This window comes from Ammospiza nelsoni, chromosome 9 (assembly GCF_027579445.1).
Source record: "Ammospiza nelsoni isolate bAmmNel1 chromosome 9, bAmmNel1.pri, whole genome shotgun sequence".
NCBI lineage: Eukaryota > Metazoa > Chordata > Aves > Passeriformes > Passerellidae > Ammospiza > Ammospiza nelsoni.
This window is the reverse complement of record NC_080641.1, coordinates 14,278,084-14,294,266: the sequence shown is the minus strand read 5'-3', so window position 1 is coordinate 14,294,266 and position 16,183 is coordinate 14,278,084. Positions and strand designations below refer to the sequence as shown.

General features: G+C 43.7%; 1 protein-coding gene across 1 annotated transcript in view; it reads right to left on the bottom strand.

Annotated features, from left to right (window-relative positions):
• CRB1 (crumbs cell polarity complex component 1) overlaps positions 1-16,183 on the bottom strand; it is a 96,625-nt gene that overhangs the window by 53,816 nt on the left and 26,626 nt on the right. Inside the window, exons 3-6 of the mRNA XM_059477695.1 lie at positions 14,358-14,942; positions 8,179-8,374; positions 4,286-4,425; positions 2,680-2,862 (exon numbers count right to left, since the gene is read on the bottom strand). Coding sequence (XP_059333678.1) covers positions 2,680-2,862; positions 4,286-4,425; positions 8,179-8,374; positions 14,358-14,942 — 1,104 coding nt within the window. The remainder of the gene's footprint in view (positions 1-2,679; positions 2,863-4,285; positions 4,426-8,178; positions 8,375-14,357; positions 14,943-16,183) is intronic.

The window sequence follows — 16,183 nt, the reverse complement described above, 5'->3', positions numbered from 1 at the left end:
AAGTTTAACCTTTCAAATAACAGCCTTTTTAACAAAGGGGCAGTGCTAGAGCAATACAATATATCCACAGTATGAAAGGACACAGTTCTAGGGTAACTATTGCCTTTACCACGCAGCAACAAATCACAAGACCTTTAAATGAAAGCCCAATTTATTAAAAGTACTGTTGTGCTAGGGGGCCAGCATGCCAAGGTAATATAAAAAAAACTAGGGCTTGCTACTGCAGAAGTACTGAGACCTCTTGAAATCTGAGTATCCACAAACACTGATTTAAAAGGGAATGGGAGAAGTTTAACCCTTTGCAGAACCTGTGCTAAAATTTTCTATCTCATATCTGGATAAGGAATATCTAATGTCCTCAAAGAGTTTCTAGCAGGGATAAAGTCTCCAGACTGGGATTTATGTATTTATTTTTAAGAATCAAATTGTCTAAATAATTTTTGTTGCAGATTTGATCCTTTTAAGACTTTCAGTAGGACTACTGAGTATTTTTCAAGTCACCTGAAAAATCACTATCTGTAACAAGATACTGCCAGGTAATATTTATTCCTTTCTCCCAGTTTGTGAGGGAAATACTTTATCCTGACATAGACTTGTGTTTAAGTTCCACTATCTCCTGCCCTTAGATTTAAAACTGTAGTCCAAAAGGTAGATATTCTCAGTTTTTCAGTTCAATTACACTAATTTGTTTGTAATCTCATCCAGTAAGTTCAAAGATGCTTGTTACATATTGATATCAATCCTAAATTTGATTAGATCTTTCCACTGATTTCAATGGCTTTTGGATCAGGCCCTTGCAATGTAAGTATGTGGATTATTATTTCTGCATATAGCCTGCTTTGGTGAAGTATAATTATAATGCTATTATGAGTACTTTACTGAGGATAGAGGCATAATAAAATGAATGTGGTTTATTAAATAAAATATCTGTCCTGTTGCAATATGAATCTGAGGGGTTATATCTGAAGCACATACAAAAATTCAGGAGTTAAGGCTGGAAAAACTCCTGAGTTACAGCTGCAGAAATGTAGGATTTGGGGTGCCAGTGAAATATGCTGATATCCAGATGCAAGGATCTGACCATTTTTCCAGGGGGCTGTTAGTTCATCTCCATTAGATAGGCATCATACAGTAAAATGGTCCTGATCAAGGACTCACCTGCTACCTTGAATCACACTACTGCTATCAATTCCAATCTTAAATCTTCTTTAATTCTAATTTAAAACTAGGGTCTTATTTATTATTTGGCTATAATTGGAGAAATTGCTTGTCCAGCAATGGAGGTGAACACTTCCAGTCCTGCCTAAAGGCTTTTTGTGCTGAAGCCTCTGACATCCAAGGAGGCTGATGTTCTTTTTGAGCACTTTTTATTTTCAGGCTACATGGGAGAAGAAGAAAGACCAGAGAGAAATGGGCAGTGCTACTGCTAAAAAGTGTCCTGTTAAAGATTATGGTCTTCCTGCCAATGTGTGGGCAAACTGTTTAGGAAGAATAACTATTTTGGGTTTTTTTTTCTCATGAAAGCTATCTAGATAGCATCCAACAGTTATGTATGTAACTAAACTTACTTATGGTTTCTAAAAATGTAATTTAATTTGCATACCGAGTCAGCAGAAATTTCAGGATCTCCAAAACTTTCTCTCCCTCATTCTTTGGAGAGTTCTGCATTGTGAATGATGAGGTTATAGATTCAGAAATTGATTCAAGATCAATGTATTTACATACATTCTGACACACTTTTTTTCAGACCAGTTAAGAGTTTCAGACTGGAAGTAAGTCCTCCATATGAACAAAGAATCATGACCCATAGAATCATGACCCAAATGAGGCAAACAAGCCAGGTGAAGGCAATTGCTAAGGAAATTACAAAGGATGGTTAATCAACAAAACACTCCTTGCTGTTTCTCTCTCACAGAGCTTAGAAGTTTCCACATTAGGACAAGAGAGAAGGAAAAGAAGCTGGAGCTCTGGACATCGCTGACAGCAGGTGAAGAGAAAGCAGCGGCATGAGCAGAGGTGAGGGTGCTTGGGACAGCGGGGAGACGCTGAAAGCCTGGCTGAGGCCTCAGACTGTGATCTCTCAGCAGAACAGAAGAACAACAGCAACACTTAGTGACAGCACAGGGAAGGACAGTTATGGGGAAGGGCTGGAACAAAAACAAATCGCGATGCCACTTTGAAGAAAATAAGGAGAGGATTCAGAGTGAAAGCTGTGGTCTCTGTAAGCTTTTGTGCTTGTTATGTTGGAGACAGCAGTCGTACATTTCACGTGACATGAAGTTTGTAAGTTTCTCGGGAGATGAATGGAATGAGAAACTGACGGCTGGATAAATTAATATAGCTTTTAACTAATTTTTTCCTTCAGAGGGAACAAGCGGGTGGCGTTAGAAGAGTACTGCAGCCCCGGCAGCACAGAATCCAAACCCGAGCGGTTTGCGGCTGTGCTAAACAGCGCTGGCTGCGGTGCAATAAAGGCAGGTGTGGACGCGCCTCTGTCAGCATCACGGCTAGCTGTACATTTGACTGTTTGCCATGTAAGGACAGAGCTGTGCTCCCGAGTGTTGGTTGTTTTCCCGCGGGCGATGGAGCGGTGCCGCTCCGCTGGGCCGCGCTCGGCCCTGCCCGGCGGGCCCCAGTCCCGGCCCCGGCCCCGGTCCCGGTCCCGGTCCCGGCCCTTACCGGCGAAGCCCGGCGGGCAGCGGCAGATGTAGCCCTCGGCTCGGTCGTAGCGGAAGGCCGGCGGCAGCCCCGGGACGAGCCCGTAGAGGCCGGCCCAGGAGCGCTCCACGCAGTCGCCGCCGGAGAGGCAGGGGCTGCTGCGGCACTCGGCGATGTCCTCCTCGCAGCGGGAGCCCGCGTAGCCTGCGGAGACACGGCCACAAGGTCAGGGTGTGACACTGGGGCTCCAGCCCCCCATCCCTCATCATAGGGCAGCGGGCTCAGAGCTCCCTCCAGCCTGGCCTTAAACACTGCCAGGCATGGGGAGGCCACAGCCTCTCTGGGCACCCTGTGCCAGGGCCTCACCAACCTCAAGGGAAAGAATTTTTTCCTAATATCTAATTTAAGCCTACTCTCAGTTTGAAGCCATTTCCCCTTCCCTCTTCATATTTCTTGTAGGTTCCTTTTAGGAGCAGGAAGGCTAGATGGTCTTTAAGGTCCCTTGCAACCCAAACTGTTCTACAGTTCTGTCATTCCATGTGCTGTTCTCCTCTTCCACTGTTCTACAGTTCTGTCATTCTATGTGCTGTTCTTCTCTTCCAGACCCAGCATACACCCTGTGAACAGCAGCTGCACATGGCTGCAGTTTGCCTCAGCTCCTTGAAGCTGTGAGTGATCTCCTGCAGCTCCCTGCCAGGCCTTGGCAGCAGGACATTGCTGTGGCCACTCCACATCAGTGAGCTGAGCTGTGCCATAAAGGGTTTGTTTGGTGTTTTTTAGGCAGTAATGTGGAGATTTGTGTGGGTAATAAGGCACTGCATTGTGGTGTAGTATGCTCTCAGGTTGTGGGAAGGTGGAGGAGGGCAGAGAGTATAAATAATTTGGTGTTTTTAAAGTGGTTCATCTGGAGATTTAAGTGCTACAATGATGCCTGAATTCTGGAAAATGCAAAGGGTTCTGCCTAATTTTTCCTGATCTGTTGCACGAAGACTTGTGTAGTGCAACAGCATTGAGGCATTTAGGGCTCACAGTGTGTCTGTGCTCCTGCATCCTCAGTAAGTTCATAAACTTCCTCAGATATAAACTCCTTAGAGAGGCTTCTTGTAGTTTGTGTGCTCATAGAGTTGTGTGGTCTCTCAGGAGCACAGGGTCTGTGCCTTCACTGGGGTGTGGGGCCTGTTTGCAAACAGCTGGTAGAGAACACAGCCTGTGGGTTCCACTGCCCACTGCCAGACAGAAGTCTTTAGACTGGTTTAAAGGTTGGGTTAATGAAGACTAAAACCAGCATCAGCTGCAGCAGTGATGCATGTGCCACACGGTTTGAAGGATTAAGTAACTGGGAGACAGCTCCCAGCTTTGACTTATCTCCTGTCTTGGCACCACAGTGCTGGTGCCTTTTGTTTTGCCTACTTCTGCTGTACAGGAGAATCAATTCTCAGCTGGAAAAGCAAGAAACTTACCCAGAGGGCTCTGCTTATGATGAGTGAAGCCCATGTAAAGACAAGGCCATTGAGGACTTTTGAGGTTGTGGAGCTTCAACCTTTTATTACATCGGGGGAAGGGGTGGTGGGGGGGAAGCGTCTCTACTACTTTTCAAGGCACATGCATAGGAGAACTTGGAGCTTACCTGGCCAACAGTGGCACGTGTAATTGTCAGCATGGTCCTCACAGGTGGCATTGTTGTAGCATGGCTGTGACCAGCACAAGGGAGGGAGGGTCTCACAGTGCGAGCCCATAAATCCAGTCCCGGTGCAGTTGCAGCTGTACCTGCAACACAGAATGCAATGTTCACTCAGGCTGGAAGTCAAGAGATCTGGGCTTTGTTCCCAAACATGCACAGGCTTCTTGTGTAGCCTTGGCTCGTAGCTTACAGGGTGAGTCCAGCTTGAGACCACCATCTGGTGCTTTAGGAGAAACCACAGCAATTGGGAACCAACAATGAGCTGTTCCCTGAAGTATGTGGTTTTGTCTGGGGAAAAAGAACTGCTCGTGAGTTGGTTTTGACACAACCCTAAGGATTGTTGATCCTTCTTTTTCCTTCTTTTAATTTTTGGGGGAAAAAAAAGTCTGTGGCATTTCCAATGCTTTTAGAAAAATTTTATTTTGTATGATTAACATTATTCACAAAATGAAAAGGGAGGAGAAAGTAAGTGTGTTAGTATCCCTTCCTCTTGGACTAGTTGAAATTGCATTGGCAGAAAAAGCAGGAAATTTTTTTTTTTCCTCAACTAAATGAATTTTTTCCCCCCTGCAAACCAGCCTTTTATTGTTAGGTTAGAACAAAAATGTCAATTGCTTGCTTAGTTCTAGTAACAACAGTAATACAGCTCCCTTTTGACATCAGTGTGACTACAACATAAGTAAACAAACTAGTGTACATATAGAAATTAGCAGCATGCAGATGTCAGTAATGTCTGGGAAGTTTTGTTTGCCTTTTTTTCTTCTGGAGAGCTGAGTGCTATAAAAAGCATCATTCCTGTTCTTTGGTCATTAAATGTAAAGTTAACATGTACGTCATATGAAAATACAGGCTTTTGCAAGATACAAGTTAACTGTGCAGGCTTGTATGATCTTGACCTAAAAAAATGACAGGAAACAAAAATTTCTTCTATTTTCTTTTACATTAAAGTGATACACCATTATTGTACAATTGCATTCCTAGGGCATCTTGCTGAGCAAGATGTAAGTATACTTATTTGATAATTTCTGTGCTTAATATCTAAGTCTTAGACTTGGAGTAAACATATGAAGAGAAAGTGAAATTGTTGAACATAAAGCAACATCAGAGAACAACTGGCTCCTGCAGTCTAACAGACCAAAAAGTGTAAACTTTTTACTACACTGTTTAAGTGTGTGCATAAGCAGAAACTTCTGGCTGGCCAGTTTATTACTGGTGTATGGATTATTCCTAAATCAAAACCAGAGATGACTTGCACCAGGTGGCATTTGAATTTCAGATATAAAAAGTAATGAGGAAGATGTGAATCAGAAAAGTAATTTTCATTCTGAGGTATGTTCTCAAATCTGAAGTCTTCTTCTGCTGAGTTTTTCACACATTTCTCCCATGCACCTTCAGTTTGGTGCTGTTCAGCTTTGGTGAAAGCTTTTTTTTTCTGCCTATGTCCCAGCTACTTTTCCCTGTGGTTCAGAGTCATGGAGGAATATCCAGAACTCATTGCTTAATGTGCAGCCCCACCTGCCTTTTTCTTGGATATCTTTTGGCATTTGAGATTGCTGTTGACCTTCCAGGATTCTGGATGGTGCCCTGCTTGTGAGCAGGCTACAGCTGAGCAGGCAGATGGCTTTTTACAGTAAGAGTGATAATTTAGATACCTAGCATTTTTTTTGAATTCTTGTTTGATGTTCTCACAATATGCAAAAAGCAGTACCTGTAGGCATTCTTTCCTATGGAATCTCCTATGGGATTTCCTGGGAATATTTCCTATGGAAAAAATACATGGATAATGCAGGATATCCTCTGTGCCTAGGCACACTAGGTTTTGTAGTCCAGCTAAGTCTGTAAGCTGTTGAGTTTAAATAAAAATGTTTACTTATGTGAAAATGGTTTGTTTCTTTTTTAGAGATCAGCTTGTACTTTGTTGCATTCATGAAACATCACTGGAAGGTCAGTCTGAAATTTGTGAGAGAATTTGGTTTGATGTTTGTATTTACAGCTTTTTGTGCTAGATCCGTTGCCTCGTACACGTTTCTGTGAGAGCTGATGGCAGACACCGAAGCCTCAGCTGTACTGTAGCTCAGTCAGAAAAGAAAAACTCCTGCTTAAATACCCCAATTCTTCATTTATCCCCAAAAATACATAAAAGAAAGGAAGTTGCTGGACACCCTTCTGTTTTGAGTTGCTTTGTTGTCCATTCCTTTCGATCACATAAATACAGAAAGAGCTCCAATTGTGCTCCAGATATCCCGCAGTATTACAAGCCAATTAAAATTGGTCTTGCATGTACCTCAGATTTAAAAGCCAGGAGAAAAATGAGCAGGATTAAGTCTGGCCTGAATGAGCATCCCAGTTGCTCACCTCACACGTGTATTCTCAAAAGGCTTCCAGGTTACCACACAGGTCTGAGTGATTCAGGTCCAAGGTGACTCCCTCTCACTGCTGTGGTGCTTTAGCTACACTGGGAAATAATAAATTGCTTTGTCCTGCTCAGAATTGTTCGGTGCTGCTGACAAGAAGCTCCACAGGGCTGGTGCCATGTCAACACACTGCACAAAAACTCATTCCCAGAATAGGATCTCTTACCCCCTCACTCAAGGCAAGCATGCCTTTTGCTGACATGACTTCTGGACTGATTTTTGGGGCACCAGAGTCTTCAAATCTGCTTTATAAAAACTGGAAAATACACAATAAAGGAAAAATCCTGTACTGGCAAGAGGAGCACCTGCATGAATACACTGGGAAACTTCCAGACTGGGCTAATATACATATGTGTGTTCAGGTTGGGAAGCTCATGCTGAGCCAGAAATCCAGTTTTGGTGATTGAATGCCAGAGCTCTGCTTGGACCTCTGTGTGGGGCCAGTAACAGTAGGGGGAGAATCTCACTTTTCCTTTGCCTTGTATTCTCTTATTCTTTTTTTTTTAATTACTATTGTTATTTTTTTGCCCATGGACTGCAGGTTGTTTTGAACAAGTAGCTGTTGTACTCTATACCTGTAAAGTTTCTGACACATTTGCTAATGATATCTATTACTATGGTTACAGTTATTACAGTTTTTCTCTTCTAGTCCTTCTGTCTGTCAGTGTGGGCAGCTGCTGTCAGCAAATTCAGTTTTATACAGTCTCACGTATTTCTTGGAAACTAAAGTTTGGTAAGCATTGGAAACAGAATTCATATCTAAATGACAGTACTAACAGTCAGGAAAACAGTGCATTGTAAATATTTAAAGTACAAATATGAAAAATACACTTCTCGGTCAGTCTTTGCCATAAATGTTTTGTTGTCCTATTGGCTCTGACACCAGACTGGCATTCCTTGATCGTTTTCAAATCAAAACTGAGAATAGTGCAGGGCCAAGGAGTGAAATGGGGAAGGAGATGAACTACCAGCCCTGGCAGGATCCTGTAGCATTCCTATCCCAGGGGCACCTGGCTGGGCCCTGCCGGGGCTGGCACGCCTTACCCATTGGTGCCACCCGTGCAGTGTCCCTGAGCCCTGCCAGGGCTGGCACACCTACCCATTGGTGCCACCCGTGCAGTGTCCCTGAGCCCTGCCAGGGCTGGCACACCTACCCATTGGTGCCATCCGTGCAGTGTCCCTGAGCCCTGCCAGGGCTGGCACACCTACCCATTGGTGCCATCCGTGCAGTGTCCCCCATGCAGGCAGGGCTGGCACACCTACCCATTGGTGCCATCCGTGCAGTGTCCCCCGTGCAGGCAGGGCTGGCACACCTACCCATTGGTGCCATCCGTGCAGTGTCCCCCGTGCAGGCAGGGCTGGCACACCTACCCATTGGTGCCATCCGTGCAGTGTCCCCCGTGCAGGCAGGGCTGGCACACCTACCCATTGGTGCCATCCGTGCAGTGTCCCCCGTGCAGGCAGGGCTGGCTGGCGCACTCGTCGATGTCGGTGCCGCAGAGGTCCCCGAGGAAGCCCTGCGGGCACGAGCAGGAGAAGCTCCCCAGGGAATCATGGCAGGTCCCCCCGTTCAGGCAAGGCTGGGACAAGCACTCGTCGATTTCCACCTCACAGTTCGTACCTTCAGAAGCAGAGAAAATAAACCCCAAGCTTAGGAGACAGCTTTGGAAATCTCAGCAAGGACTGCCTGAAGTACAATAGTCACATAATTTTTTTTTTCTTTATGCAGTTGCCTGGTTTTTAAAGACATTTCCTCCTCAATGTGCTTTGCACAACTAGTTTTTTTCAAGGCTTGGCAGAATTTACAAAAGAACAAGCCAATTGTTTTCACAAGAACATGTAAAATAACTTTTTCTGTTAGCTTGAACATGGAGACAGGACAAACTAATTTTCAGTGTATTCAACAATGCTACTATCCTATTTACATTATACAGAAGAGACCAGCAGTTTATTGATGTCATAAGAGTCCATTTAAAATTGGCCTTTAAATGGACAGTTCCCAGTTTTTTTAATTCATTGGGAAGTGTCTTGTTCAGCAGTGCTTAATTTTTTTAAGGCTTATCAATGTGCAGGTAAATGGGTCTGTGGTGCTGTGTTTGCAGCAGGTCAGAATCTTGGAGCTGCTCTTCAGAGATAATTGCCAGAAATAAATCAGTTCTAATGTGACTTCACAGCTATTTGTGATAGTTGGCAGGTTATATATACACTCCTTTTTCTTATCTCTAGCACAGACCAGGAGACACTAAGAAAATTTAATAATTAATGCCTTGCAGCTTTGATTATTTCAGGGTTTTGTATGCTTATGCACTTACTTAGTGTTTGGAGCAATAGAGTAATATTTTCAAATAATTTTCAACCGCCAAGTCAGGTTTTTACAGCAGCTACAGTATCAGCCACAAAACAGATGCAAAGTGGCAAATTATAATGAAGAAGCTGCTTTGAAGCGAATTTCCTTATTTTTTATTTGGCTTGTCGAAATTGCTGCAGTATTGAAAAGTTCCCAGGGGAATTTCCTACTTGAAAGAAAAACTGCAGCTCTGAGAATGGGTTCTTTTTTTTTTTCTTTTTTGGTAAAAGTGAAATTTTCAGTAAAAGATGATAGAGTACTCTTTGAACAGAGGGAACAGGCATGTTTGCTGATAGGTATCACTCTTGCAGTTTATTTAGGAGCTCATCTCTAATTCTTTATGCTCCTTTTGTCAGCTCTCTACTGCTATGAAATTTATACATTATAACTTTGAGCATCTTTCTTAAAACACAGAGATTGAAAATATTTAGCACTACCACTTCATGAATAATTAATTTTGGTGCTTGTGAGCATCTTTATTTTAAAAGAATAAATTTGTACTATGGATAAGTACTGGGCAAGATCTTAAAATGCCAACCCAAAAATTGCAGATGTTGACTCATAACTATTTTTTGTTGTCTTTAAACATTAAAGTGCAAGTTCCTATTTTCAGCAGTTAAGAAATAGTTCCTTGAGACCACAGAGTGGACGGGGAAGCTGCCAGTGGCGTGCCCCCAGTTCAAGGTTCACTGCTCAGCTAACCACTACTTTCAGCGGGAGCCTGCCAGGAGAGCCCAGCCCAGGAACGCTCTCTGACGGCTTTATGGTAATGTACATTGCAGCCAGATATAGCAAGCAGTCCCTCTGTGGTCATTGCCCTGTGAATTCACTGCAATTATAAACAATGTGTTTGCAGAAGTGTGTCTAGTGACCGTAAATCTGCCAGAGCTTGTTAACAGCTTACTGCGAACACTAAAAATCATGTGACAAAACAAGCCGTGTTCAACTGATCCTCAGCTCAGCCAAATTTAAAACTACAGGCCTGAGAACAGCCTGACAATTAACATGAGAACATAGCGTTGTTGTTTTGGTTCATGTCTTTAATCTATCAAGCCCAGTAACCTGCCTTCGGCAATGTTGCCCCAGAAGAAAACTTCTCCCTGTATAATGCATCCAGCCAATGCGATCTGCCATGCAGACAGGGGGAATCCCTTCCTAGCCTCCGCTGAGTCTGCTGTCAGGCTTTCTTAGATGTGTAGAAGAGAGATGAAAAGATTAGATCTGCATTTTCACCTCAGTCTAACATTCTGTCACAAATATGCTGTATGCCAAATATCATATGCCAGGCAGGAAGGAGAGCGCCAAGGAGCCCCGCCACAGTTATTGCACAGGGCTGCACCACCATGAGCTGAGGCTCCCTGGGTGTCCTGGAGCAGGTTGAGCATCCCTGCATGCACCAGACCACACAAATGGTTTGAATTGAAATGCTGGGAAGGTGGGGAAAAGTCACATTTGTAACATTTGCAGTTTCTCTGAAGAATCAGGCTTGTTTCTTATACTGCTTGCTTCTCCACCGAGTCCTACTGTGCACTTCTTTCTACATCCCCAGTGAATAAAACACAAGTGAGGATGAAGGACACACAGCCAATGTTTGCAAACTTGCATGCCAACAGATAGAGTGTAAAATCACTTTCTGCTCAAAGATACTAGGGGTTTGGAGGCTCACTGTACTTCCATGAGGACCTGCACATTCTTAATATGGCTGGGAATTGGTAAGCAGGTCACCCTTTCTGCTCTTCTGTACTAAGGTACTGTACTCAGGTGCAGCAGGTCCAGAGGGCTGTCCCCAAATTCCTCATTCTGTAAAAAGTAATCTTGTGTGCCATTATTTGGATGGAGAGTGTCACATGGCTAATTTATAGGCACCAGGCTTGAAGCGACAGGAAGAGAGTTACAGCCAAAACTAGACAGGGAGAGGTTGTGTTTTTTTGATCAAGGCTTGTCCCTTTTGAGCTTGGGCATCTGAGCAGTGCTGAATACCTGGGCTGGCTAGGACACTAGGTGGGGAGTGCTGCTTTGAAACTGGGAAGCTGGGGAAGGAAACGGGCTTTGCACTGCTGGCAGTTGCTGCTGGATGGACTGTATGGTTTGCCATTACATCCACAATGACAGGGACATGAGCTTGTTGGGAAGTGAGATCTCTACTTGAGGTTTTCCATCCCATGGTAGAGCTGCTGTGCCTCTGCTTGCCTTTAAGTGCCTAAGATGCATCTGTTTATGATGCATCTGTTCTTAATATTTGCATAGCACATACACTATTGATGAGAATCCTGAATGAAAGCTTGGAGATCTATCAGGAGTAATTTCCTCATATTGTAAGATGTCATCGCAGCGATGGTTACCTCATCGTGAAAGGTATTGCACAAAGAACAAATCCAGCTCCCTGCACCTACTTTGTCTGCAGCTGAAATGCTTTCTCTTGCTGTCTTAGGCTGAGAATGGATTTTGGAACTGCCATGCACTCCTGAGAGTTCACTGGAATGTTCACTGGCAGTAGAGGACTTGGCTTCAGCAAGGTAATTAATGCATATAGCTGTGGGTAATAACAGGCTCTTACACCGTGCTCTGTTGGGGTGAATTAAAAGCAAGTGCAATTAGTCCAATGGAGGAGAAAATGCAATTGATTAGGGTAGCCAGCAAAACTTCAACAAACCAATTGAACTTCATTATTTAACAGCTGTGTGACACATGTCTTGTAAATAATTTCACACATGCAGAACATTATCATAGAAACTGCAGATTTCATGCTGAATTTTCCAGTCTTTGGCTCTTGGTGCATTCTAACCTCCTCCATTTGTGTAAGAATTATGTGTGACATTTCTCAGCTATTTTAAGAAGTCCTGCAGCATACCAATCACACAAAATAGCAGTCATAGTCCATGAAACAAGTAGCAACAGCAGCCAGTAACTCATGCATTTGGTTAATATTGCAGCTATAGATTTACTGTACCTTCTTTACCTGCATATCAGGAGATACAACCTGTTTTCACAACTTAAGGAAATGAGATGAGGCTGGATGACTTCCCACAGTAATTCATGGTGTCAGGCCAGGATAATAATGGTTGGCAAGATCCCCTGATGGGGTAAATGAGGGATTTTATTACCACTGGGGACACCTCAAGGCTTTCATCCTGTAATCCCTCTGGCTTGTGCATTTAGCACAACTCACATCAAGGTGCAAAAAACCAACAAAAAAGAATGCTTCTGAAAAATCATTTTGTTAAGTAGCTTTTTAAAGCTGATGTTTTACTGCTGGAGGAATGGTCTGCTACTCCTCTATAGAATTCCTATGGTTAGTCTCTTTTGCTGCTGGAAGCAGTGTTGGAGTTGTATGTCAAAACACTGCAGCCTCTTCTGCTGTGTATTTTAGACCTCTTCTCCTTCCTTGGTTCTCTCCTCATTTCTTAACTCTGCTTGTGCAAAGTGTGGAGCTTTGGTGACTTTTTTTGGTGAGAGAAGAGGGCATCAGCTTGGGAAACAGCAGAATTTCATGATGAAAGTGGAGCAACTCCAACAACAATTTTTGTTTCTTTTTGTTTGGGCTTTACTATTTCAATATGTTTTCTCTCCCTTTGTCTCTAAGGTGTATATTCCAGCTCTTTCAAACCCAAGTTTCTGGGCTGTGGATCCAGGCCTGGACCCCACTAACAGCGCCAGTTAAACAAATAGAGTTTCCTGAATACAACAGGAGGTCTGGGTTGAGTGTGATCATTGCAGAGTAACCATGCTGGTTGTTAATAGGTTTTTCCTTCCTTCTGCTCTTTGGCTTTCCCTCAGTTGTGCAGTTTTCTCCTCAGCTGGCCTGGGCTCCGACACCCCCTGGCAGCAGCGGGGTGGCAGGAAGGTAACAAGCTTCCTTCAAATAACATTCTCTGTGCTCATAAGGGATATTAACCAAGGGCTGCCTTCCAACGAGCGCTGTGTTAGACACAGGAAAGCTGCTTTTTACCTTTGACTTCCCCTCCTGCATGGGGATTTGGGGACGGAGCTGTAAACCACATCTCTTATTTCTTATTCATTTGAATAACTTGAAGCAATAGCTGTTTTTTCTCCCCTTTCTGCTGTATGACTATTTCTTTTCCTTTGCTTACCTGACTGGCAGTCTATCACTAAAATGCCTCCCCTTTTCTCCTTTTAATGATTCAGTGTGCTACCTTTCACAGTCCTAGCCCTGAATACAGCTTTGAAATTTGAAGGGACCTGTCTTCCAACAAGAATTATATGGTTTTCAATAGAGGAAGTAGGGAAGAAAAATCACACCTGTACCTTAAAATGGAGCTATATAAAATGGGATTATCAATAAATGGGCAGTTTGGGAACATAACACTTGCCCATGTAACTTACATAATGTTCTAGTTGCAAATGAGTCCTTTGTTTCTGAGAAGGGCAGATGAGAGAAATTTAATATGAAATGTCTAAGTTTAGAGTAGCATTTGTCTACTTGGATCTAATTTTTAAATCTGTCAAACACAGGTTTTGACCCTCAGAAAAAAACTAGATATAGCACTTTGAAGAGAGCATTTTGAGAATGTTTCTTTTAAAAGCAAAGTCCACCTAGCCCCCTGACATAGCTTGGTGTTCACAAAACTGCTGTGTAGATTTTGGTGGATGTGAGATTTCTTTAACCCTTCTCTTTCTGGTATCAGTAGCTCACAGTGATGTGGTTATCCATAATGTATCAACAGCCACTGGTGCTGAAGCTGAAGGCAAGGTGGTAATGCAGATATGGCTAAATATTGTATTTGCAGGGATCCCTGACAAAGGAAGGGATGATGAATCTGACTCCCTTGTTCTCAGAAAGCTAACTTATTATTTTATGCTACTATATTATATTAAAGAATACTAAACTAAACTGTACTAAAGAATACAGAAAGGATACTTACTCAATGTTAAAAAGATAAGGAAAACTCATGACTCTCTCCAGAGTCTCGACACAGCTTGACACTAATAAGCCATTGAGTCAAAATAACTTACACCAGAATCCAATGAAGCAATCACCTGTGGGTAAACAGTCTCCAAACACATTCCACATGTGAGCACAACACAGGAGAAGCAAATGAGATAAAAATTGTTTTCCTTTTTCTCTGAGGCTTCTCAGCTTCCCAGGAGAAAAATCCTGGGCAAAGGGATTTTTCAGAGAATGTGAATGTGGCAGCTAAATTCACGTGTGGGCGAGGGAGTTGAACCTGGAACATGAGTTATGATGGTTCCACAGGACCCAGAGGAGAAGTTGCTGTAATGAAAAGGGCTCACTTACCGGTGTAGCCGGGGGGACAGATGCAGTCGTAGTGCCCGATCTGGTTGAGGCAGGTGGCCCCGTTGAGGCAGGGCTCCGAGGCACACTCGTTCACTTCCAGGTCGCAGTGCCTGCCCTGGTAGCCCGGCACGCAGTAGCAGGAGTAGTGGCCCACGCCGTCCCGGCACAGGGCCCCGTTGCGGCACGGCTCGGAGCTGCACTCGTCCACGTCCCTCTCGCACAGCCTGCCCGTGTAGCCAGCGCTGCACAGGCACGTGGGCCCCTCCAGGCTGCTCTGGCACGTGCCCCCGTGCTCACACGGGTTGCTGTCACACTCACTGGCAGCTCGCTGACAGGCAGGGCCGTCGGACCCAGCGGGGCACTTGCAGGGGAGGCTGAGGTTCCCAGCAGCGCCCAGGCAGGTAGAGTTTTGGAGACAAGGGTTGGAGGAGCAAGGGTTGGACGTTTTGTTGCAGAGTTCCTCCACACTGTCCACTGATGGGTCTGCACAAAGGCAAGGGTCATCTTCATGACCATCGACACATGTAGAGTTCTTTTGGCAAGAGTTTGACAGGCACCTGGAATCATTCCTCATGCAGAGTGATTCTAAGAAAGAAATACAAAAAATCCTGAGGAATTCACAGCACTGGGACTAACCAACAGTGAAAGAAGTGTAGTTCTTAATACAACTGTGCTTCAAAACCCACAGCACCAATTGCTGGCTCTTGAGAAGAAAAAGGGACTGGCAACTGTGTGATGCCTTAGTAGACTAATGAATGTAAAATGAAAACAATTATGAAAACTTGAGTAAGTTGTAATTTCCTGTTCTTGCCTCTTTCAACAGCCATGGTCTGGAGTGTCAGGATTGTTTAACACTTTATTAATAGTATAGTTGAGACAATACCAGTTGTTGTCAATGGATATCCAACAATATGGAACACATTCAGGTATATTTAAGGTTTTTGTTTCTGTTTTTGTTACTAGAGAAAGGAGATGAACCACCTTTTTTTAGTTCAATATCACTTCTGTGGTGGTACCAATCTTTTGTAGTGGATGATTTTTTGCACTGGGTTTCACAAGCTATATTACTCAGATGCAGTTATAGCTCAAATAAACAGTTCAAAACATCAGGCACCTTGATTTTGATTTGCTGATTATAAGTAGTAATTTCACAGGTGTACAGCATCTCCACCACAAAGAATCTACCAAACACCTGAGATGCAAAACAGCCCTGTGAGAGCCATCCAGCCTCCCAGGCTGGAAGGACACGGTGATGAACATGGTGCAAAGATGTTCCTTACCCTCTGGGAACTGAGCTTCTGTCAGTAATTAAAGGCCACTTGGAGTTGCCTTGCAGCTATAAGGAGTAACAATAGCAAGATCTACTTCTCACTTCCCAGTCAAGGAGGGTGAGCTGTTACCAGCACTGTTCAGAATCCACCGCTGGGATACACTGAAGCAGCTGTATCTGGGCCAAGACTCTGAAATTAAGCTGAATGTTTCTTTAGGAGAGAAGGCAATTTGTGAGAGAAAGACTCATGAGCTGGAGCACAAAAGTTGCATTAAATTATTTAAATGTAAGTACTGTAAGCATCTTTTTTATTATTATTTGTTTTATACTTTTATTCTGGAGTATAGTTTGGATATATGAAGGGTATGTGTCTTCTACAGCAGCAGAACAGTGTGTGTTTCTGCAAGCAGGGTGTTGTGGAGGAGCTGAACCTCTCAGAGGAATTCAGACACCTTTACCATCAGTCTCTAATTTCTTCCCAGTTCCTGAACTGAGATTCGGGAGAGCAGACACAGTAGAGATGGAGATGGGGCATTGAAAGAGAAGAGGTGAGCAG